The sequence below is a fragment of the Sparus aurata genome, chromosome 2 (assembly GCF_900880675.1).
Source record: "Sparus aurata chromosome 2, fSpaAur1.1, whole genome shotgun sequence".
NCBI classification, from domain to species: Eukaryota; Metazoa; Chordata; class Actinopteri; order Spariformes; family Sparidae; genus Sparus; species Sparus aurata.
In genome coordinates this window covers 4,195,988-4,221,224 of record NC_044188.1, presented here as the reverse complement: position 1 = coordinate 4,221,224, position 25,237 = coordinate 4,195,988, and the positions used below count along the sequence as shown (strand labels likewise).

General features: G+C 45.2%; 2 protein-coding genes across 5 annotated transcripts in view; both read left to right on the top strand.

Moving 5' to 3' along the window:
• Positions 1-4,242, top strand: part of gpr4 (G protein-coupled receptor 4) — a 40,125-nt gene extending 35,883 nt beyond the window's left edge. For both annotated transcript variants that reach the window (XM_030406478.1, XM_030406486.1), the window contains 2 exons: positions 407-671; positions 783-4,242. In XM_030406478.1, coding sequence (XP_030262338.1) covers positions 407-671; positions 783-1,507 — 990 coding nt within the window. In that variant the 3' untranslated portion in view covers positions 1,508-4,242. The remainder of the gene's footprint in view (positions 1-406; positions 672-782) is intronic.
• A 16,705-nt stretch (positions 4,243-20,947) lies between these two features.
• Positions 20,948-25,237, top strand: part of nova2 (NOVA alternative splicing regulator 2) — a 76,942-nt gene continuing 72,652 nt past the window's right edge. For 2 of the 3 annotated variants that reach the window (XM_030395641.1, XM_030395631.1), the window contains exon 1: positions 22,291-23,279. In XM_030395641.1, coding sequence (XP_030251501.1) covers positions 23,123-23,279 — 157 coding nt within the window. In that variant the 5' untranslated portion in view covers positions 22,291-23,122. Of the gene's footprint in view, positions 21,163-22,290; positions 23,280-25,237 lie in introns of those variants that run through there. The other variant, XM_030395650.1, reaches the window with a different exon arrangement.

Below are 25,237 nucleotides of genomic sequence, written 5' to 3'. Positions count from 1 at the left end.
TGTCAGAGGTGCATTTTGGTTTCTCCTCAGTGCTCGTCATCGATGAGAGCCATCGGCTTCAGAACCGACAAACACCTGAACTGAATCCAAAAACATGAATATACTTGGCGTGCAGTTTATTTACCAGGGCGGTTCTGCCTAAATATTAACATTGGAATATCAATACAGCATGGGAAACAGAGATTTCTCCTTGTAGCTTGGTTTCTATCAAGAGCTGACAAATCAAATCAAGGAAACCAAAAGAAAAGGAAAGTTGAACTGCTGCCTCAGAAATATCCGTCCACCTCTCTGGAATATGATCATTTGTATGAGACCCCAAAGTAAAACAGAAGTTAAACAACACACGACACACTCTTATCTCCTCCCTAAACTTCATTTCTCCTCTCCGTTCTCTCCTCTCCTCCAGGTCCGTCAACGCAACGAGCTCGGCGTCTACCTGATCAACCTGTCAGTAGCCGACCTCCTCTACATCATCACGCTTCCTCTTTGGATCGACTACTTCCTCCACCACGATAACTGGATCCACGGTCAGGAGAGCTGCAAGCTGTTCGGCTTCATCTTCTACACTAATATCTACGTCAGCATCGCCTTTCTCTGCTGTATATCACTGGACCGGTACCTGGCTGTGGCGTATCCTCTGCGCTTCGCCAAGGTCCGACGAATCAAAACAGGTATGTAGGATTAAGGATGGGATCACCCCTAAAACATATTCACAAGAGCTCCCCAAATTATTACAAAGTCTAATATTTCTTCTTCTCCGTCCTCTCCTGGACCTCCTGCAGCGGTCATGGTCAGCGCCATGGTGTGGATCATTGAGATTATTGCCAACTCTGCTCCACTCTTCCACGATGAGCTCTTCCAGGACCGGTTCAACCACACCTTCTGCTTCGAGAAGTATCCCATGCAGGACTGGGTAGCAGGAATGAACCTCTACAGGACATTTTTGGGGTTCCTCGCTCCATGGACAGCCATGCTTGTTGCCTACCGAGGGATCCTGGCAGCGGTGCGCTGTAACGTCTCCACAGAGCGACAGGAGAAGGCCAAGATTCAGCGGCTGGCGTTGAGTCTGATCCTGATCGTTTTGCTCTGCTTTGGACCGTACCACATCCTCCTCCTGGTGCGGAGTGTCATGTTTCTGAGGAAGCCATGTGACTGCGGCTCAGAGGAGAGCTTGTTCGCAGCGTACCACGTATCGCTGGCGCTGACCAGCCTCAACTGCGTCGCCGACCCCATTTTGTACTGTTTCGTCAACGAGGGAGCTCGGCACGACGTCGGCCGAGCTCTCTCGGCTTTACTGTCTGCAGCCTGCAACCGGGGCTCCTCGTCCTCACCATCACACGTGGACATACTCAATGCTGGTTCAGTGACTATGGAAACACCCCTGTCAGCAAAGAAGCAGCCTTGCGTCTACGCTGATGGAAACAACAAGACCAGCAGCTACAAGACAGAACTGGTGGCTCTGAAGGAGGAGTGTCTGCAGATGAGCATCCTCAGTGTTAAGAAGTGACCTCCGCCTGGAGCGTACTGTGCTGCTCAGCTCAGTGAACTCTGGCTGGGTCTGACGTCTTCAGGGCTGACAGGTTGAATTCAGATGTATTTATGAGGCTGTAGATGCCTGGAGGTGATAGCTTCCACGAGATGGCAAATTAACGAGCCATAATGGGAACGAGATGGAAAACAAATCGCCTGTAGCCATGGTAGCAGCCTCCGAAGATTATCCATCAGAAAACAACACGGTTGGGTGATGGAAATATTAAGACACTTTGCTTTTGTTAGATCTTTACCACTACTGAGGCAAAAACATGTACAGCTCGGCCCGTCTGCGGTGCCGGAGGACAGGTCGTTCTGTAAATCAGAAAGGTTTATCCTTTGTGCTTTGTCCGGTTCAGGACAAATCCGACCGACAGATCACCAGGCTCAGATCTTTGTTGCTGATACGGTTCCACTTTCAGGACTTCAGGCTGTAGGTTGTCAGCATCTGCACAGCTGCACTGCATGCTGATGTCGCTATCGTGAATCCTGGAGTGTAACTGTAGCTGACAAGGGTTCGGTCGTTAAAAGATATCATGAAGTGTTGGCAAAGTCTGACCTGCTGGTGGCGCTGTATATTATCGGGGGGGGGGATCATCAAAGTCCTCAGGATTCGGCCACATTAGACCATGAATGTCTGAACCAAACTCAGTGCAAATCCATCCAGCAGATGGACCAAAGTGTTGGACCGACTGATCACAGACCAGCTGACTATTAAGGATGACATGGATTAATTGGACAATCTCCAACGGTTGACATTCTTGAATATTTAAATGGAATTATTTAAAACTAGACCACACTGCATGGCTGCGTATTGACTGTGACTCCCAACTGGACAAAGGGCGGATGTCGCATGTCGGGGTTTGACATCCAAATGCACCACTTTGGACTGAGGAAGAAGAGGACAGGGTTGATATAAAGATTGTAGATTACTGGTCAAAAAACATTTTCAGTGCTTGTTCGTAAAGACTTTTCTCATTTTATTAGTGTCTTGAAGGAGACGATGAAGCCTTATGAAGTACCTCAGCTCGTAAACTGTGATAGAAGTAGTCTTTTATGTAATGTGAGCAATGTTTTATCTTCTTCTTTCATTTTGACAGCAGACGGCAAAATAACTCAGCACGGAGATGATGGGAAAACAATCCTAAACCAAAGCCTTACAACTGCGTTCAGCTCGGTTTGAAAGTCCAATTCATCAGTTCTTTCAGCTACATCGCTGAAGCACCGTGGAGCAGAGATTCAGTGTCACAGTTCACTGAAACAGATTATTAGTTTGAGTTTTTTTTTTATGTGAGAGCATGCTGTAGGTGCCAATAATAATTAAAGAATGGGGCAGTGCATGCTATAAAATTAGATTTGTATTCCTGAAAGGTTCTGAAGCGGATTTCCAGACAACCATCGCTCACCTACATGCAGAAAGGCGTTTGGCGAAGGCTTCCCACAGCTGACCTGATACTGTTTACATTCATATTTCAGACTGATGCCTTCTAACTTAAGTACACTGTCGTTTTCATTTACGGTCGTCTTTTCTCATCGCACACGCTGCACAACAAAGCTGTAAGAACCTCTCGTGATGCCTTGATGTGAGCAACGCTGCTTTCTGCTGACATCAGCCAAGTTTTTTCCAAGCAAAACTTAAAAGCCAAATCTCAAGAGAATCGGCAAAAAGAAAACGTAAATGAATGTTTCCATTCAATACCAACATGCGATTATTAGAAAGTGGTTCCTCGAGATGAGCAGAGGAACATTAAACCAAACTAGAAGAAGATGATGACATTCATGTATCTTAAAATCAAAAGTGATTACAACTGTACAGCAAGCATGTCTCTCCTTTTGTATATGAACATGTAAATATAGCCGATTATAATCCGCCAGAGCTGGATTAGATGCCATATGTTGCCATGTGTTGACTCATGATCTTCAGGTGCTGCATTTATTCACCATAAATTGACATTACAGAGACGTGAGTGATCTTCCTTCACCCGTCTGGGAGCTTGTTTTTCTAGTAAATCTAACACAAAGTGACAAAACACAGATTTTCTTTTAGCAGTCTGTAGGGATCCCAAAACGTAACGGCAGCTTTTCCAACAGAGAGCCGAAGACAGTACGAAAGGAAAGTACAGATGTCAGAGCAGAAGCATCTTCCGACATTAAGTTTGTTCAGTTTGCTCTTTTGTGCAATCCAAAAACTCATTTTCACATTTTTTTCTTTTACGGTTTCTGTGAATCAGTGGTCGTAACATTTCAACAGACTGTCTGTGTGCATCCGGACTGTCCTGCTGTGTGTCAGATATATAACAATGACACGAGAAGCTTACCTTGTGTGAAGTGTTACGGCTCAAATACGTCTTTTGCGACAGTGAATTCATGACAGACAGACAGACAGACGGCGAGTGTCCATGTTGCAGTTCCGCTGGCCAACAACGGTGTGTCAAGGATGATAAATGTCTCAGTGATCCCGGCGACACCATTTAAAAAAAAAAAACAACAAAAAAAAACCTTTTCTCCGCATGAAATGATGTTCAGTGCAATGATGTTGATGTTTGGACGCTCTGAGCTCGTCAGTGTCGCTCTGGACGCTGCGCCGCGCCGCGCGGCTTCGCTTTGGTTGTGCATCTTTGTGTCAGTGTGAGAGACGAGGTACCGGGCTTCATAATGTGTATCTGTTCATCGACAGTGTCAGTGAGAAATAAATTATGCATATGAAACTTTGCAGCCACGTGTGTTTGTTTGTTTGTTTGTTTGATTGATTGAGCGGCAGAATAAGTCCGACCGCTTATCTCTTCTCCCTCCCTACTGAAGGTTTAGGGGTTGAATCCAGGACAGATTAATGTGCACTTAATTATTCCTATCAAGGACTTTGGACCAAGAACTCTGCAGACTCCTACAACACTGTTAATATCCTCCGGTGACACATCACTGTATGGATCAGTGGAGAGCAGCTCTGGGATGCTGCCAGCACAAAGTCACCTTCTTCACTCCTCACTCCTGTCCTGCTGCAGATGCTCAGAGGTGTACAGCTAATGAATGACATACAGTAAGGTCTCTGCATGTGTGTGTATATGTGTGCATGCATTTCAGTGAGTGTACTATGTGTGCTTGTGTATTTATCGTTGACAATGCGTGTGCGTCTGTACATCTGAGCTTATATTTACGACCTGTCCCGGTGGAGGCGAGTTACACAAGACACGACAGCTTATAAAAGAAAGAAGACATAGAAACAAAGCACGTATAACACACAGGTATGAGTGTATGTAACAGGACATACATATATACTGCACAGGTGTAGCCATGTGTGTGAGTGTGCATGAAGACGAGGGGAGAACGCAGTAACTGCACATGCCGTTATTGTTCTTGAGAGGAGAGGAAGGACGCGGCCGGCTCTCTCTGAGGGAACATTGTCTCTCGTCCTCTATGCTTCACTGGCCACCTCTGCTATAAGTCTATATATAGCAGCTCACCAGAGGCCATGCTGTCATTACCAAAGGCTCACCTGATTATTAGAGTGATTTATTATCAGGCAAGGGTGCAGAGACACCTCCGGGATCATAAAAGATGATTGTGCTGTTATTTTCACTGGATATTCAGATTTATATCCGGCCTGAGTGCAACACAGTTATTAAAAGGAGCTTCAGTTTCTCCCTCAGCATTCAGGTGAAATGCTCCTTTATATATATCAATGTTAGTAGTTATTAATGTCAAAGATTTGGTTCTGGTACTTGTGCCTCGTGCGAAACTCGGGCTCCACATTAGTTGATTAATATATTTGCTTCATCTAAGTATTTGTTTGTCATTATTTTCTTGGTTGATTTCTAAGCGTTTCTCGCTCTGAGGTCAACTTCCTGGTTGAAGAAGATAATTATGCATTCAACTGCTATTAGTGGACACATCAAGGTAGTACCTATATTTTTAATCTATGTTAACAATCCAGGTAAATCAGAGTTGTTGGCGGAGGTTTTTTTTAATCCAAAACATCAGTTAAAGCAGAATATGCTTCTATTCAACCAACGTTCACAAAGTCACATCCACTAAATGGACACGGAAAGTCCAATTCGAGTCCTTCACACAGAAATCCACAGTCAAGCAGAAAAACAACTTAAACAATTCATCCGTAGGCTTGTAAAGGCAACGGGGGAAGGTCGATGAAACTTGTCACAAATTGTTTCATAAAGCCCCTTTAATATAAGTTTATCAACCAAACCATTTGAAAGAGGATGAAGTCTCACAGTGACCTGTTTGAGTTTGTAATAAAAGATAAAAAGACACAACCAGAAGGATTTAAGTGCCTCAAACACAGAAACAATCTCCGGTTGTTACATAAATCCTTCATTCCTGCAGAATTACCAACATTTCAACGTAACGTTACCTCTGTGTAGCACCGCTGAGCTGTTTATGCCTCCCACAACTGTGACCAATGTGACCCAGAATCCATTTTTAAGACGCACGTTCTAATCGAATTAGTAAGTCATTCAGTCGTGTTTCCATCCTGGCAGAGGAAGCAGGTCACCAGCCCCTGAACAGCCCAGGCCAACGTACAGCTCAGTAAAAATAGACTCACGTTGCTCTCCGGTGGAAACCACGCATCGTTCAATTGTGCAGGAGTCGAGAACAAAAGAGCTAATTCCTGATTGACGGTCGCGAGTGTTTTCACATGTTATCACACATTTAGGGAGGCGCTCGTGGTATTCGTGGGCTTATGGAAGACTGTTTTGCGACAAAAGAGCATGTGAACCATCAGTTTGTGTAAAAATCTCACAGATTTCTGAGGACAACAGATATAATGGAGCTCTTATGGACGTCTAAATAAAGAGAGAGTGCTGGATGAGGTTCAGAAGCCCCTCCATAAACTCCACCATATTTATTCAAATAATCCACGAGCTCATTATTCAGCCGCTGCTCATTTGAAATACAAATTCCTGGCGGCTGAATCACACAGAGGCTCTAGGTTGTGAGCTCTGGATTGATAGTGAGCTGGAGAATTGCAAATGACCATCAATAATTCATGTGCCCTGAGCCCTGACGACGCTCCTCCACTGCTAAGGTCGAGACATTTGCATGATTGTGGCACTCGACAGGCGAGCGCACTAAACACATTAACATGTGTCTTATTACTAATTTAGCTTTGTGTTTACTGAGCAGCTCAACATGTTGACACACTAACCCAGAGCAACATAAAGCAGATGCTCTTAGCTCGCGCTCATTTCCATGTTGGACAGATTGTTCTCGAGGTCAAGCTGTTCTCCTCCTACACAGCGAGGTCCTACATTACATTATGAAGAGTGATGCCTCAGCCTTTCAAACACAGTTAATGTGGTTGTTGAGGAGAGACTGGAGTTCACAGAGGATCCAAAGCAGAGAGCCGGAAACGACCAACAAGTGTAACAACCTCTAAACCCTCCAGTGACAGATGTGGATTACTGCGACTTGCTGGATGTGGGCTGTACGAACAGGCCTGCCATTGGGTGCCGTAATGCACATGAAAACAACAACCTTCAAGCTAGCAACCTAGGCGAGTTTGTACGACGGCTAACGGTACGAAGCTCACCGAGCTAACAAGGCAGGAAGACAGAACAAAGCCAGTGTCACAGAGGCAACAGCGCCGAGGCAATAGGCACAACAAATAGCCCTGCCTCTGCAGAAAAGACAGATATATATTTTTTAAAGAGTGGATGCTTTAATGGAAAAGTCCAAAGCCTCAATATAATCCTGCTGATTGCAGCTATAAACACCAGCCGTGTCCATGTCGAGGTGAAATTGCTTCTGTGAATTACAGTCTTCCTTCACAGTATCGAGCGGTGAGTCACACCGAGACGCTACAGCCTCAAAGATTCACAGGAGGTGGTGTCATGTCCTGTGTGTGTGTGTGTGTGTGTTTAGTTTTATTTCTGGTACAAGACTTTGAGTTTCTTTGTGAGGACAGTTGGTCGAGTGTCACTTCTTCAAGGGCTGTTTGAGGGTTGAGACGTTTTAGGGGTTAATGTTGGACTTAGATCAAGTTTAGGGTTTATATGAGGTGAAGGTTACAACTGGGATTAACAACATTAGTGTTAGAGGTTAAGGAATGCATTGTGTCGATAACCATCTGGGAAACATGAGTAACAAAAATGTGGAAAGGTCCATAAACAAAAGTCGCGTTCACCTGTTTGAGACTCTGCCGACCACTCGTGTGTTCGACTGAGTGCATCGAATGCATTTGTGGTAACGTGTGGAAACTCGTATGCAGTGTAGGTTATCGTGTGTCACATGTTGTTATTTGATTAGATAAGAGGGGAAAGGAAAAGAAACAATGGCTATTTCTGCTTTAGCTTCATGAAGTCATAGCGTCCGAAAGTCTGACTCACGTCTGGCGTCGAAACCTCCGTCGTCGTCTCCTCCGCTGCCTTTTCAACAGTGAACCTGAGAGGGAGAAATCAATTAGGCCCAGGAATAGAAAGTACTGGAAGACACAAAACTGCTTTTTAAATATTGGATTGGGATAATATTTTCAGGTCATTTGAAGCCAGAAAGGCGATTTAAATAAAACTGAAGAGAGAGGTGAGAAAGAGAGCAAGTTATCAGAGCAGCTGACACGATTCTGGATGAGGAAGAACAAGTCAAAATACAAGTAACATTCCACTTTCATATTTTTAACATTTTTAATCAGCTGCGCTTATGAAAGTAACGTTAGCATTGGCAATACGTTAGCTTAAAGGGATATTCCAGTGTAAATTTAATCCATGGTCTAACACACGTGAAACTGTGTTAGACTCCCTCTCGAGAGATCAAGTTAGCAGACCGCCAATTTACAGAGTTTTATCAACCTCAGAAACGACCGCACGACAACAATACACTGCAGTAAATGGATCCAAATATAAACCGCCACCAAAAAGCCACAAATAATGCTCAGAACAGCACCAAACTTCAGCAACAGTACAAATAGGGTCTCAGCACATAGTCCGGGGCATCTAACCTCCGCTAGCTTAGCTGGATTTCTACTGAAAAGCTGACTAAATTTACCACTCTTCTGCAGCAGCTTCCTGTTGACGGGAAGTCCCGACGAGTCGATTACCGAGTGCAGTAGAGTTCCGCGGCTCATGGATGAAAATGTATGATTATGACTCCATGGAAAAGCAATCAAAGTTCATATGTGTCTTACCTGCCAGTTTATAACAGTTATTATCGAGAGCGGACAGGGAAAAGAACAGAATTGAGCATTTCTAACCGCACTCGGTAATCGTCGCGTCGGGACTTCCCCGACCCGGAAGCTGATGGAGGAGAGTTGAAATCTGTTCTTAGCTTCACAATAGAAATCCAGCTAAGCTAGCGGAGGTTAGATGCCCCGGACTATGTGCTGAGACCCTCTTTGTACTGTTGCTGAAGTTTGGTGCTGTTCTGAGCATTATTTGTGGCTTTTTGGTGGCGGTTTATATTTGGATCCATTTACTGCAGTGTATTGTTGTCGTGCGGTCGTTTCTGAGGTTGATAAAACTCCGTAAATTAGCGGTCTGCTAACTTGATCTCATGGATTAAACTTACACCGGAATATCCCTTTAAATGTTTAAGGACATTTAAAGACCATTAACGTCACATACACACCTCCAGTATTGTCAACTTACCTCAAAGTGCTTGTGGAGGTCAGAAGAGGAGTTTTAAAGTGGAGATATCCACGTATTTCAGGAGGCACAGCATATGCTTCATCATGTAGCTATATCACTCCATCCTCGTATTGTTGTCAACAGACAGACGGTGCTTCTTTTTCATCAAGCTGCCAACTTCAGATCCGTAGCAGAGGTGCTCCATGCTCTCCTCCCCACACTTAATCCACACATTCAGGACCAGAAGAGTTGTAACGAAGGAAAAAACTGCAAATTAAAAATAGACTACTGCCTCAAAAATATACACCGGGCAGACACAACAGGATCTGGGAAACACAACAGGAACAGGCAAACAACTGATGACTGGACGAAGGACCGGACTTGAATACAAACCAAGCTAACGAAGTGATGAGTTACAGGTGGAGTGAAGTCGGTAGGCTGAAAAAACACTGGGAAGGGGAGGAGCAGATGAAGGAGATGCAGTGCAGGGGTGGAGGAACTCAGGTAAAAGGAAAAAAGGCAAAAGACTCCACAGAAACCTAGAAAACACACATTAAATGAAACTTGAATGACAGGACCACGACAACCTGCAGTTTAAACTGTGTGCTCACTGAGTCAGAGCCGTTATTTTACAGATATCTGCAAGTCAGTTAACTTAAACTACAATAAAGAGACAAGCCAAACCTCTTTGAATTCAAAGAAACAGCAGACCTGTTCAGATCATCATCTAACAAAGGTTTTTATCTGCGAGGACTTCGTGTCGGAGGGATTCTCGTTGTGCCTTCGCTGGTGAAAAGAGAGGAGGGGATAAAACCAACAAACTCATCCTTCTGCGAGTCTGAATGAACTTATTGTTATTCAGCGTTTGTGATTTGGCTCCTCGTGACATTGTTATGTGATTATCTCGAGACCCTGTGACCCGAAAACATATTTAACATCACATGATGCCTCAGTATACCACCTCTGTCTCTCTATTGAATGTTGGACTGGGACTAATTGACTTATAAAGAAGGACGTTTGCAACAAGATGGCCTTGTTGGTGTTAATATGCACTCATATTACTGCATGTATGGTACATTAGATTCCCTTAGATGTACTTTGCATGATCTATATTCTTTTAAATGGTGGGTACCAGGAGGCCCAGGGTCGAATCAGGCCTACACCGAGCTATCAGCTGGAGGAAAACCATGTTACACTAGATTCTTTCCCCAAAGAAGTTTTGAGGAACAACTGGTGTGTCACCTGAACACAAAACTGATCTTTGGCATCTGTACTGCAATCTGAAAGTGTAAAGTCTGGTCGTTTGTATGCACCCCAATGAGACCACTGCAAGAACGCGCCCACTTCACCACCATTATACTTTTAAAATCAAGCGTGCGTTCACTGATCACCTTTGTGTGTTTGTTCCAGAGTGTTAGCCATCTTGCTAACTTGTCTACATCTGGTGCTCAAGTTGGACGGGAGATGAAGAAGACTCAGAGCGACCGATGGCTTTTGTTGAGATAGTTTATAGATAGTTTATTAACCTTCTCAAGTGTCTAAATTAATTCTTCCAGCTTCAGGAGGCAGTGCTTCCATACATGGTTATCTGTTTAATAACATAGAAAGGAGGGTGATGCAGAATCTCTCCCCTGCAGCCAGAAGACTAAGAGGTAAAATAGGTCAGTGACAGTTGCTATGTCTCAATTCAGGGTCTCCATCCTTCGGAGGAGCATTTGAAGGCCAATTACGTCACAACACCGTGCAAAGGCTGTCCCAATCCGAAGGCTCCTCCAAATGCAGCCCACAAATGCTCCTTCTTTTCCCTGTTTTTGGAGGATACACCGCTACGATCCTTCGTGGCCTCACATATCACAAGATTCTTTGCACGCCCGAAAAAGAAGAAAGAAAGAGACAAAAAGGGCGACATCGCGTGGTGTAGATCGTCACTTTTGCTGGGCCTGGGTGCCAGAAATCGTGACGTAAGGGTAAAACATCTGGTGACGCAACCAGGAAGCGCTCCAAAGGCTAGACCGTCCCATCAACAACAGCTGACGCGGTTAACAAGGTCTTCAAAGACCACAAAGGCCAGGTCCTTCCAAGGATGCAGACCCTGAATTAAGACACAGCAAGATCGAACGCCTCCTTACGTGGTTTATGCAAACAGTTAGCTTAGCTTTGGCATGGTTCGTCAGTGATCTGCTCTGTAGACATATCAACAGTAACTTTGAGTATCTAGGTTGCAGAGACCATGAGAAGATTGCTTGTGGACAATCATCACTAACATTATGCAAGATTTAACGTCCGTACAAGACACATATGACCTCCTGTTGTTTGGAGACATACTGTCCTGGAATAATCATATTTCTTCCCCAACAAGTCACATTTCCGCCAATACTCACCAAAAGTCTCGTTCAAGCTGCTCTCCTTCCATACAACTGTTCCTCTCCTGTAGCTCAAGAGTCAGTCAACTCTGGTTTATTGACGGGAGGACACTGCACTTGGCGGTGAGAGAAGGTAAACTATGAAGTTTGACAGTGCAGGACCAGCCAAAACCTAAAACCCAAACACATTCTCTAAACTGTGGCCCGCTCCTGGTTACCCCGACTGTCATCCAGTCGCTCTGCCCTTTGGACAAAGGCTACAATTTGTGTCATCACTTCTTGGTCCCACCTCATTTAGCAGAATTAACAAACTATTCTAAGCGAAATAAGAGATCCGTTGTGTCGCCCACTGCCTGACTTATCTTCACATAAACTGTTTATTCACCAGATTCACCAAAAATCCCTCGGTGATCCGTCACAGAGGCATCACATACACAACGGGGCCAAGCGTCAATGAAATCAACCACACATTTGGTTTGTTGATGTGTAAAGTAAACCAACACAATGCTAAAGAATTTGCACAGCTTAAAGAACTGCCATGTTTTAACAGCGTTGTATAAGTGTCCCCTCTTCTGTCAGACCAGCAGTCGTGACCCGGCAGCTTCAGTTATCTTGGGTTTACTCAGAAGGCGTCCAACACCCTTGCTAACCCCTGCAGATGTTTCCCGACAGTCCGCTGAGCTGGTGGTCTGTTCCCGGCTGTAAATCCTCTTTCTGATTGGTGAGCCTGTAGAGGAAATAATAAAACGAGCCCCGAAGCGCAGAGCCAGCCCACTTCCTGTTAACAGATAGTCCCCGTGGTGGTGACAGAGTGATAGTCCAGCTGTGTCAGCGCCGGGTCTGTGAATTTAGGAACAGCAGGGCTAAGATCAGAGATGGGGACAGGGACAAGAACTGGTGTGAGAGACTGAGACTGGAAGTGGAGCCGAGACTGGAGGCTTAAGACCGTGATACAGATCCATAAGAAGACTCAGAGACAGGGGCTCTAGAGACTGGTAGAGGGATTTAAACTGGGATTAAGATTGGGGCTGGAAGCAGGTGGGCTGGACCCGGTAGATATCGGGTCTAAATTGAACCTGGGATGAGACTGTTCGGGCCTGTTGGGATTATTGCTGATATTTCTACCTATATAGACTTTAACTTAGTGGGATTCGGATTTAGATCAGTGGAAACTTGGGTTGAAACTCGGAGAGAGACTTGGCAAGATCACAAGTCAGGTGACATTTGTCGTCATGGTAACAAACATTAAAACGTGATGGTCGCAGTCTGGTTACGTTACGGCAACCAAGACTATACAAGGTAATTAAATATGCTATATCCGTTAACCAACAGGCTTGATTTAAAATAGGTCGACCTGAGGAACAAGTCACACACACACACACACACACACACACACACACACGCCAAAGGAGAGTTTGGGTGTGTCACTTTTCAAAGGAATCTCATCAAGTAACACTTTGTCAGTGGATCCACCCACATGATTGTTCTGAAGCAGCGCTGAGTCACAGCTCTGCTGAAAATAGAATCTGATTGAGGAATTTGATGAAACATGATTTCAACATATCTCCTGAGTGCACAGTCTGTTTACATCATTACTGGCTCTCTTTTCACCTGAATAGAAAAAAAAAAATCCCTCTGGATTGATTGCAGTAGGTTTAGGTGGCCTGCTGTGCCGGGTGTGGAGACTGGACTCCTGATTAATGATCCAGAGCAGCTCGAGGCATCTTCCTCATAGCCAATCAGGGCGCACCGAGGCCATTTTGTGCAGGCTTGAGAGAGGAAGGAATAACATATCACAACATATCCTGGTCATTTTGATTCTGTCATTTACTCAAACCTGTGTAAAACCTTCCAGACAGTCAGATAAACTCTCTGCCGTCCGGATCTGAACATATGATATTCTCAGACGGTGGTGGAGGGAAGCCCTCAGGATGTTTCACGTCTTTGTTTATGAGCAGAGGGTTCAGCATCGACGTCTTCAGCCGGGAACCAGTGGGCACGGAGGAGAACGTCCAGCGTAAACAGCACCGGCTCAGAAAACAAACAGCCTCCCTTATCTGTGAGTGCGACGGGCAGGAATCTCATCCCACTCGCTGTTTACAAACACAGCTTCCCCTCCTGTTTCTCCTCAGCCAGGGCTCCGGCTATTTCTGATCACTCATTCTGTTTGGGTTTATTTTTCATTCAGAATTATCTCATCGCTAAACCAATAACCAGGCTTATTTCTAGTCTCATATTTCTGGATGTGAAGACTCTTTACACGCATAGAAATGTTTTTGCTCAGGCCTGTAATGCAGTCGTTGTCATCTTTTGTTTCTTTCAGTATATCCCTGCACTTCCCATCAGTATCCTGCATTTCCATCTGACTATAAAGCCAAGAATCCGTCTCTGTCTGTCTGTCTGTCTGTCTGTCTGTTGTTTGTATATCTCAAGAAACATTCATCTGATCTACTTCTACTTCACAGGTGTGTTGCTGCGAATCCTAGAAAGCAGTCGCCCCCCCTCGTGGCCCAATTGTTGAAAAACATGCGCTAAAGTACCCTCCTGGGAGCCCAAATGTGCGCTAAAGTGCCTTCTTGGGAGCCAAAAAAGCGTGCCAAAGTGCCCTCTTGGTTGGCAAAAACACACTAAACTGCCCCCTAGGCTGGTTAAAACATGATAAACTGCCCTTTTTGGAGCCAAAACATGCGCTAAAGTGCCCTCTTGGGAGCCAAAACGCTTGCTAAAGTGCCCTCTTGGGAGCCAAAACAAAAGCTAAAGTGCCCTCTTGGGGGCCAAAACATATGCTAGAGTGTCCTCTTGGGAGCCAAAACACACGCTAAAGTGCCCTCCTGGTAGTCAAAACACACGCTAAAGTGCCCTTCTTTTTGCCCCTGCCCTTCAAGAAGTCTGTGCACGCCACTGCTAGAAAGTGCAGCATCCAGTTTGGTGTAGATTGGACATTGGAAACATTCAATAGTAATACATCACTAATGATCACTGATCTGTGCAGTAGTGTGGGCGTGTCTTCAGAACTGTCTCTGCAGACTGAACCTGTGCTCATGCGTGATCTCATGGGGAAGCAGACATAAACAAAATCGAGATTCGATGGTTCAGTGGTAAGACTGTTTACTGTTGCTTGGCAGCTCCGTCAGCTGCTTATCATTATCGTTTTTATTGTCCAGCTCAGATTGGACAGATGTAACTATCCACATGTGTGGATACATGTTTGGTGTTATCAGTGCAGTCCTGATGAGCCTGGGAGCATTTCAGGAGGCTTCAGACTGGATCTGTAAACCCGTCTCAGCACCATCTGTGCCCAACAGCAGGCTTTGAATGGGCTTTGCAAGAGTGACATTAAAGTCACAGTTTAAAGTTCATTAACTGTGATTTCAGAAATGAAAATAACCTCATTGTCTGATACTAATCTGACCTCAGTAGAAGTCAAATTATTGATGATTAAATGTTTTTAAACTTCCAGATGGTCTCTCTTTTCATTCCCTCACACTAACCTTTCTGTCATCAAACGGCTGGAAAATCATTCGGCAACGTATTTGAATGTCTGAGCGAACAGATTCATTCATGATGTTGTTCTTGATGTAAACGTTGCCTGTGAGTCGACTCTCGGCTCCATATAGGACGAACGTTGTGTTTGTATTTGTCTCTGTGAAGAACCAGTAAGAAAGGACTTTCTCACGGTACCCAGGCTGAACAAACAAACTGGTGTGGTAAAAGAATATCATCTACGTGACCGTCATGTTTACCTTCCCCCCCACGAGACGGCCGACAGGCTTTATTAGTGCACATGAACAACATTTATGTAACTTTACAGCAGACCGATGGCTGTAATCTGATACAGATCATTTACTGAAATGCAATGTACGCAATGCAACACTTCAAGAAGGTGTTTAGTCCGGCTCAGATGTTGATACTGATATTGTTTATTTCTGGTTTATCATATAATTCAGTAAAGGAAACTGTTGAGAAACAGTAAAAACAAAAGTGACATTCCTGAAACAGTTTTGTGCTCCTGAACATATTTGACATTCTTAAACACAATGACTGCCTAAATGTTTATATGCTGGTTTATTTGAAGGCCTTTAGAGTTGATAAAAGTATTTTCTCATCATTCTTCATGAAATATTATGAGTCATCCTGATCATATATACGATCTGTTTAAGCAGTTAAGCTCTCACATATACAAGCCGCTGCATCAGGACAAGAACATGAAAGGAATTTAAGTGACACGAGATTATGTTCTGTTTAAAGTCAACACTAAAACACGTTGAGTCTACACTGCAGGTGACTATCTAGATAAAACTACTGATTATAAATAATAAACCACCAACATCTGTATCTGTCGGGACCTTTCCTGGTTCATATATCAGGAACTGTGGACTCAGTGTGGATAGTGGATGCAGTGAAACTTGTACAAGAGCACCACCCGGTGTATACAGAGTGTAGAGCTCTCACCATCCAACCTGGTGTGGTCACACAGTTTGGATGGAGTGGAAATACTTAAAAGTGATGGTTGAAGATTTATATCAGCAACAGAATAACTGTCCACACAAGGAAAATCTAAATAAAAATGGATGCATTGAAACACGACAACTGGAGTACAGCAGAGACAAAGATGCTGCATAATATGGATTATTATGGCAGATAAATGATGGACTATATTCTTTTCAGTCCACCGGGCCAAGCAGCATAGATACTCAGACCAGGGGAGTTGATGTTAATGATTATAGAAAGAAAAATAATAAAATAAAACAGTGAACCCTACCTTAAGACTACAAAACGTCTACCACTAGTGAGACTTTCTGTGTTGTGTTTTGTGCTGAGATGATGAAACCTCATTAGTCTGCAACTCACTGGCCTGATCTTTATAGTCTGAACACCGTGTGTGTGCCGCTCATCTGGTAACAAGTAGACAGGAGTTAGTTTTGCGGCTGAATTTACTGGCAGCAGTTATCCTTCTGTGTAAACTGATCCCGCTGACTGCTGACGCAAAACACACTCTTTGCTCAGTTTATCCGGCCGACGTGTGTCTCTCTCAGCTACCTCCTCTGTAAATTCGTACAGAGACGTTAACTGCACGTTTCTGTCCGCTGACGATCCACAAAAGATGCCGCACAGCTGCGTCTGCTGAGAGGTTTGTGATGAAAATATGAAGCTTCAGTTTGAAGGTTGATCCTGACAGCGGCTCTAACATCACCACAGACCTCATTTTTAGTGCCGCTGAACAAAAGGAATAATATCAGAGACACGGAGAGGCACTCTTGACCAGATGTGTGTCAGTCTGTGCACATCAGCCTGCTGCAGCAGAACAATGGCTGTGATGGCTGCTGGCCAGACACATGAGCTCCCCCTCTTCATCAGCTGCTCTCAGGGGGGGGGGGAGCTGGAAATATGTCCTGTACTTTCCAGCTTCACTGTGGAATAATGTCTGTTTTACCTGCTTCTCTACTTAATTAATCACCCGGATCCTTCACAGTTCACTTTCCTGTGCATGCTCACTCACATTAGCTAGTTGCAAAGACAAAGAGATTCATATTGGGGGGGATGAAAGCCCAAATGATTCAGAAAGCAGACGTGATTTATCCTTCTTCCTCTCTCTTTTTACAACCCCATTATCTCTCTCTCTCTCTCCCCACTGTCTCTCTCTGTAACACTCTCACACTACAATTATTTTAGACCAGAGTGACAAAAAATGCCGGCAACAGCAAGCTTCAAGATCATTAAAACCGTTTCAGAGATCAAGGTTCAAAGTGTAGATCTGTGTGTGTGTGTGCAGCATTTTAAAGACAGTGCGCAGAGAGCAGTTTGGATTTATGCAAAACCTCATAAACCTCCTCCAGAGGTGGTGGAATGATGGGTTTTTTTTCACCCAGACTGCCCCCCCACCATCTGTCCACAATTACCATAATACATGCTCTTACATGCAAATCTCAGCAGCCATTTGTCTTTCCAGTGTGCAGTGTTTTGTGTGTAAACCAGAGTTACGAGGACAAAAGAAATGCCTCTGTTTTGTTTTTCAGACGTCAGCACCAAGCAGTGAAATGCGCTCACCTCCATTGTGTCGCTGTCAGCAAAGGGAATGACATCGATGTGGATCCAAAAAACCTGAGAACATAAACCCAAAATTATTTGTATGACTAGATTACATTTGTATAATTTGGGTGAAATGTAAGATAAAGCTTAGAGTTGTCGTTAAAGTATTCAATGAACTGATGAACGAATGTCAACAGAGTGAAGAAACAACAGTGTTGACATGATATCGACGTCTGTGCTGTGTCGCAGAGATGTCTGCTGAAGTTAGCATGCTAACCAGCTAGCCTCTTTCTATTATTTAAAGGGACAGTGTGTAACGATTTTAGTAATTTATTAACTCAAATCAACGTCTTCGTTTATAAGTAAGTCCTCCTTGGTGTATTACCTCTGCCAACAATCTGACTTATCCTCCTGAGCAAAGAATTACCTATCTGAATATACACAGCACGGGCAAGCTCTATGGAGGCCGCCATGTCTTTCCGGTTTTGAAAAAACTATGGACTGCCGAGAGGGACACAAAGCACTACGTGGTACTGCGTAGTAAGGCTAAACGCGTTTTCGCTCAGAGCTAGCTTGACTGCGGAACTGAGAGGGAGCTCAGCGAAAGCGCTCGTCACGAACAATAACAATAACTAACTACACCTTTACCTCATTACTTGAATCAGTAGAAATACTCGACGCTGTTGGGAAAGAGTCCATATTTTGAAAATTAGTTTCTTGTCCGTCAGGGCCACCGTAGCTTCCGGAACGTCTTCAGAACGGGAGGGGTGAGCAAAGGAGTGTTGCAATGTAGAACCTCACAGCTAGATGGCGCTAAATACTTGATAAATTACACACTGTCCCTTTAAAGTTGCACAGAGTCTGATAGCTCTCTGCAGTATCAGCTGGTGAGTGTACGCCAGCAGTCTATCAACTTAACAAAATGAAAATGACTAGAAAGATATTATTAAACTATTTTCCTTATTAAACAGAAAAATACAAACATTCACCATCTGATTTAAAGTTTCTGTCTCTTACCAAACCCTTAATCACTTTGTTAAGTCATTGTAAAACACACTTCAGTCCGACTTGATGTAAAATGCAAAGATCTTCCGTCTCTATGATCCACTTTCACCCACTGCTAATGCCCAACTCACTCTCTCCTCTGCTGCTTTGCACCGCTCCTGTCCCGCCTGCCAAGTCTTCTTGTCTCCGGAGTCACAGTCCTGGTCAAAGCCGCTGTAAATCACCTCTGTACTTTATCCCCCGTCTTCAAACAGTCATCTATCAGTCTCGGAGGCTGTGTTCAGTTCCAGTCTTGCGTCCAGCCGTGTTAAATGGGAGGCAGGTTGAGTGGAAGATAGCTACAGTAAACTAAGCAGCAGTCAGCGGTTATGCTGGCCTCTGTAGTTTTGTAGCTCCCTTTGAGTTCTGACCACTTCTTCTCGACAGTGAATCATTTGTACGATGGATCAGGACTTTCTCTCCTCCTTAGGAATCAGTCGTAGTAAATACTCAAGACTCTCCTGTAAAGACAGCTGGCTCACTGCGCAGGTACTGTAGTTTCTAAAAATACGTTTGTCCAGACTGGAATAGTAATGAAGCCATTATAAATAACACAGTTTTAGTCCCGGTCCCTCCGATGCAGTCCGGTCCTGTTGGTTTCAGCCATAAATCTAAATGTGTTGGCGTGAGTGAGGTCAGGGACAACAGAAATAAAGAGACTCACATCACATCTGTCTCCGTCCAATCTCACAGAGTGGTCCGGCCTCCTCCTCTGCATCGACGTTTATATTGATTCCAGGGACAGAACTGAACCGGTGCCAGGCTGGAGGACATTTACACAGAAGTGGGAGGGGACACATGATTCTCCAGAAAGTCTTAAATCATCTTACGGAGACAGTTAAGGGGGTGCACGTTCTTCTTCTTACCTGTAGTGTTGTCCGTCCGTCTGGATGGTTCTGATGTGGAGACGTCTTTTCTCGAATGTGATGGCGCAGGATGGCATAACAATTCAGCCTATAAACATTATTACACTGCAATCTTTTGTAGATATCTTAACATACTGTACGTGAAAAAACTAAATATCTGAGATGAAGCGTGAACAAACACAGTTGCAGCAGTGAGATATCTGGAAATCGTCACCCAGAGTCAACTCTCGGGCGCTGTGCTGCTCCTCTGGCAGCAGGGGGCAGCAGAGGCCCAACATCTGTGCAGCAGGCAGCTGATTTCACATCCTGAATATCCATTTAGCTGCAGTCAGCCTTGACCCAGTGTCAGAGCATACTGTGTACGTACAGTGCTGAACTCTGCAGGGAAAACAGGTGTGAGCAGGACACACCTGCTGAGTACGACCTTGTTCTCAGAGAAAACTCATTTCTGCAGACTTCGGACAGCCTTTGTGTGAATTATTGGAGGGCCTATCAGTCTGAGTGAATGATGTGTTTGAGCACAGAGCTGGTGATGGTTCAGATGGGTGAAATGCTTGCTGCACCAGGTCAGATGTGACAACCTCTGACTGTCACAGGTCTGAGCTCTGACCTGCAGCTGGCTCGTATCACGGCTCTTCTGCCTTCTGCCCTCTGAGTCACTTACCAAACATTTTTATCCAGTGACTGGGAATTCCAGAGTTTGATTCCAGAAAGAAAAATCCATCAGTGCAAAAGCTCCTCTTCCAAACTGATCCAATGAGAGTAAAACTCATGTGGAATAACATTTGCCTGTTGGCTCGACTGAAGCTCCTGCTTTCGGATTATGTCATAGTGGAGGGGGGAAAAAGTGAGTTATTACAGTAACCTCGGTGCTTCCACATGGCCTGCGGTGTTCAGGAGAACGCGTGGCAGCTCTGGAGACGCTTTTGACGTGTTCAGGGGGGTCACCGTCCAAAGCAGAACAGGACTTTGCAGAACCAAATCTCTGAAAACCATCTCACTAACATCTGCTCATAGCTCCAGCCTAATAAAAGCTCAAGAATGCTGCAAGTCTGTGTGCTTTACTGCTTATGGGGCTACTTCACTTTTTCCATATGCTGCAGCAGCAGCAGCAGCAGCCTGGACGCTCTGGCACTGTTGGACCCAACACATCTTGTCTCTGCTCCAAATGTATCAATGCATGCGTCCGGCTGAAGCAGTGCTGCACTCCACACACTATGCAGAGTAGCTCATGCAATTAGTAGCCGGCGTCCAGCAGGCCTTTTTGTCCCTCTGAGCGCCCGCCTGCTATTTGTGGTGCAGAATCTGTTTCAGACTGCAGCTTTGGGATCCATCTGCCTCGGATTTGCCACGTATTTCCAGAGCAGGAGACTGGCTCACCGGTGCGTTTCTCATGGCGATGTGAAATAGTGTGAGAGGGAGCTGCTCTGTGCGACGGTGTGTGTGTGTGCGTGCGTGCGTGCGTGTGTGTGTGCACAGGAAGCACAATGTCACCTTGACTACAATCTACGGCGGGCATTGAGGGCGCACCGCATCTGTACGGCGCTGGACAGAGGAGGAGAGAGGGAGCCGAAGGTATTTGCGTGTCTCTCGGAGTGTGTGTGAGAATATGCCAAATGTGTGAGTGTGTGCGCGTGTGAGAGAGAGAGGAAGACTGAGGCGGGTATAGCTCTCTCAGACAGCTCACAGTGCTGGAGGATCCCTCTTCAGATCCAGGCGGAGGCGACGCAGAGATGTCAGGCGCAGCACACACAGGTGGGTCACACGGCGGCTGAGGGGGGACAGGTGAGACGGGGCCGGCGCGCAGGTGTCATGCGTCCCGGGTTGTGAGGATGTTGTCGGTGTCAGAAGTGTGTCATGACCATGCAGAAACTACCAAACCTGTTCAGATGTGTTGTTGCGTGGTGCAGGTGGAGGCGGACGGGCCTGCAGTCGGGCCCGAGGGGTCAGCAGGTTCGGTTCCGGTGCTTTGGAAACCAAAATCTGTCAAGTGTGAGATCGTGGGGTTGAAAATGAGGCGAACAGCCACTAATACTACCAAAAAAAAGAAGGAAAAAAATGTGTAAGATCTTTATTTTTTTAATGTTTTTATGCTGCTTATTTGTGCCTGAATAAAAACACTGATCTCAAACCCTCACCAGTTTGATTCTGTTGCTGGTTTCTGATATGTGAACTGGGTCCAGAGGTGCTGAGGACGAGCTCTCCTCCTGCCTGCAGACCTCCAGGTGTGTGTCAGTGCTCCTCGGGCCTGCAGGCGGGCAGGCAGGCAGCGGCTACAGACCTTCAGACGGCCGCAGCGGGACCTTCAGGCTCCCCGTTCAACCGCAATTGCATTTGCCGCGGCTGAAGCGGAGTCAGAACCCGCCGCCGCATCCTTTTCCTCTGCGTCATGTGACTCCGCCGGGCGAATATATCTGCGTCCTGCTCGTTTCGCCGGAGAAATGCAGCCTCGGCCAATCGCGTCTCGGCGGAGGCGTCTCTCTGCTTCCCATTCTCTCGCTTTCTCTCTCGTGAGGCATTCACGTGACGTCGGAAATTAGAATTAGAGAGCTGGTAAAGCGGCTACAGCAGGACAGGACCCGGGTTTTATGATTGACCTGAACGTTTCTTTTGATGGAGATCTGTTTCACTGCTGCGTAATTTCATTTGGCGCGTTTGAGTCTTGGGGCTACGAGATATAACAAGTCTAATAACGTGATTTTTCTACTATAAACCTAAAGACACCTGCTCAAACCGAACAATAAAGTCCTCCAGGCGACTTCTCTTCAGTGATTTGTCCGTTATTCCATCTCGACCCTAAAAGTGTTTGGAGGCTCGAGTTTACGCGATGCCACTGGAGGCATCGCGGGGCCCTGTGACGTCAGCCGCTCCCCTGCGCTCCCTCGAGCAGCCAGTCAGAGAAGGGATGCTCTGAACGCAAGACTGCAGCATCTTCACCGAGAGGACGAGCAGGAAAAAACGTCTCTTTCTCTGCGTGTTGCTCCAGCTCCGCGTCTCTGGACCCTCCTCACACACCCCGTCACCCCTGGGTGTCTTCACGATCGGAGCCAGGACAGGATCAGAAGAAAGAAATTCTAATAGCCCACCAGTAACGCATCGGATTCTTTTTTTGTATTATTATTAATATTATTATTATTATTGCTTCACCGACCTTTTTCCTTTTTCTTTCTTCCTCCTTCGGTTGATTTCGCCTCTTTGTCTTTATCGGTTGTGCTTTTTTTTTTTTGGGTTTTGTTTTATTTATTGCCCGCTGGCTGTTGCGGAGGAGCGCCACCATCCTGCACCGCCTGACATGAGTACGCTCTTTTATCCGGTTGCAGCGGAATGACACACATATCGTAGCCCCGCATATCAGAAGGTTGATGGAAGATTAACGCTCCGTTTTGCACGTTTTTTTTAGCAGCCTAGATCATTCTCCATCTGCAGAGGTCTCGGATCTTTCCCTCCTCTCTGAGCCGATCATCCGCCGCTCCAGCGTTTCTTTTCTTTCTGTCCCTGCGCAGCATCTCTGTACGCACGGCGCACCACGGAGAAACGCGCAGCTAACCTTCCCCCGTCCGTAAGAAACAGGCGTATTTTCCAATTCCTAAATCGCTTTCGCCTTCAACCGAGGACTCATCTTCACGGCTGCGCTGCGTAAGAAAAAAAAAAAAAGACGGGAAAAGGGGGGATTTAAACGCAAACGCAGCCCAAGCATCCAAGAGCAAGCTCGAAAATGATGGCCGGCGGAGCAGTACAGCAAAACGGGATTTTCTCAAATCCTCACCATCACAATCAACAACCACACATGGAGTCCGATCCCCCGGACTCACGTAAAAGACCCCTGGAGACTCCGACGGAGGCCAGCAGCACCAAACGCACAAACACGGGAGGTAAGAGCAGCGATGGGGATGCGGGGAGCTTGTTCGGGTTTCGGTGAATGTTGCTTCGTCCGGAAGGCAGGCAGGCAGGCAGAGAGAGAGAGAAAGGGGAGCAGGTTGATCTGATTCTTGACGTACACAGCGGCATGCTTACAGCCCCAGATCCACAGATCTGCGCTCCAGTTACGCAGTGATAAAAATATAGAAGGCACGGTTATTTTTTTCTCTAAGGAGCGAGAGTCATTTTCCATCAGCATTAAAACAATCACGGGCCGCCGCTTTAGATGGAAAGGAAACAATGAGAGGGGCTGAGGGGGGATTTGGAGGGAAGCCGCCGGTTCCCCTGGCGAAACATCCTGCCTGTTTTTTTTTAGCCCGTAGATGAGATAAATTGGGTGTTTTCTTTTCTTTTTTTTTTTTTTTTTTATTTGATTGCGTCTTCAAGATTTACGCGCAGCCTCAGCGGCCATGCTGGAGCCATAATAAGGATGTAAACAAGTGAAAGCCAGATCGGGCTGGTGCGTGATCGCAGGGCTCTCATCCCGTCGACGGATGACCTTGTGATAATCTCACACATCAGCCACCATCGGCCGCTTTGTGTACAATTACACAAGCGGATAAACAAGCGGACTCGCATTAACAGCAGGCCCGTGGCGAGCCGGAGAGGGAGAGAACAAGGGGGGAATCCAGAGCGGCTCAGAATGCGACAGTGTCTCTGTGTTATTGCAGCATGTCAGTGCCTGTATATTTTTATCATGCTTCGCTCTCCTGATTTTAACAACCTCACAGCGAGGAGGGAGAGATATTTTTTCCTCTTAAAAAAAAAATTGTCCAATCATGTCTCTTCATTATCCTCTGGTTGGATGAAACATGGATATGTCACCATGGCGATCACCATATTTGGTTTTTGTTTACATGCTGTCATGCGCCAAAGCATTCCCATCATCCAGGCATTACAACCATCAGTAGCCTATCCTGGCCATGCACCCCATCATGGACATTTGGACATACACTGCACTTTTAAATGTGTTAATGACACAACGACGAGGTGAAGAGATGGCGGCGAGTCTTTACCAACGACTCCCTCAGAAATGTTCATCGGGAGTTTTGCAGATTTTAAACTCTTTGGTGCAGACTGTTAATCCTGACTGTCACTGTGTGTGTATATTATTATAATGTGAGGAGACAAACAGAACAATCTTCAGTATAAAAAACGCAGAGATGTTCTGATAGAAGTCTCATTTGGGATCATGGTCACCGAGGTTTGGAAACAAAACACAAAAACTACCATTTTGTAGGTGAACTGCACCTTTAGTGCTGAGACGCTAAGACTCGTGTTAGTAATGCTATTTAAATGACGTTGCATGCACCTGTTATATAATGCTGAATATGTGTGAATTTGAATGTTTTCATGAAAAAAACAAACCAAGAAAAAAAACATTCAGATTTGCCCAAAATATGTTTGTTGTCGACAGAGATGTCTTTAAATTGGACTAAAGAGACGTTAAATCTTCCACAGAAACACAGATTAATGAAGTGTTTTCGATGTTAGTGTGTCCTTCAAGTCAAATGACCAAAGCCTGAATTATAATACAATATTAAGACAATTAACAAATAAAATCTGCAAAAGAAAATGTGACTCCATCGCTGGTTTGATCGAAGAGTCAGAGCTGGTCACGTGACCGTCGGGCTGCAGCAGTGCGATGTTTTCACGGTACGATAACCGCCAGGAATTATCAAAGTTTACTATATTATTATTATTATTATTATTATTATTATTATTATTAGTTACAGTGACCCCTAAAGGAATTAAAGCTGAGGCGTCTTACTGGACGATCGAACGCTTTATTACAATTTCACAAAATATTCTGAAACTTGATACAAACTTTAAATATTTATATATTTTAATGACACTAACATGGAAGAATTCAACACTGTGAATTAGCAAACAGTCCTTTTTGATACCACGG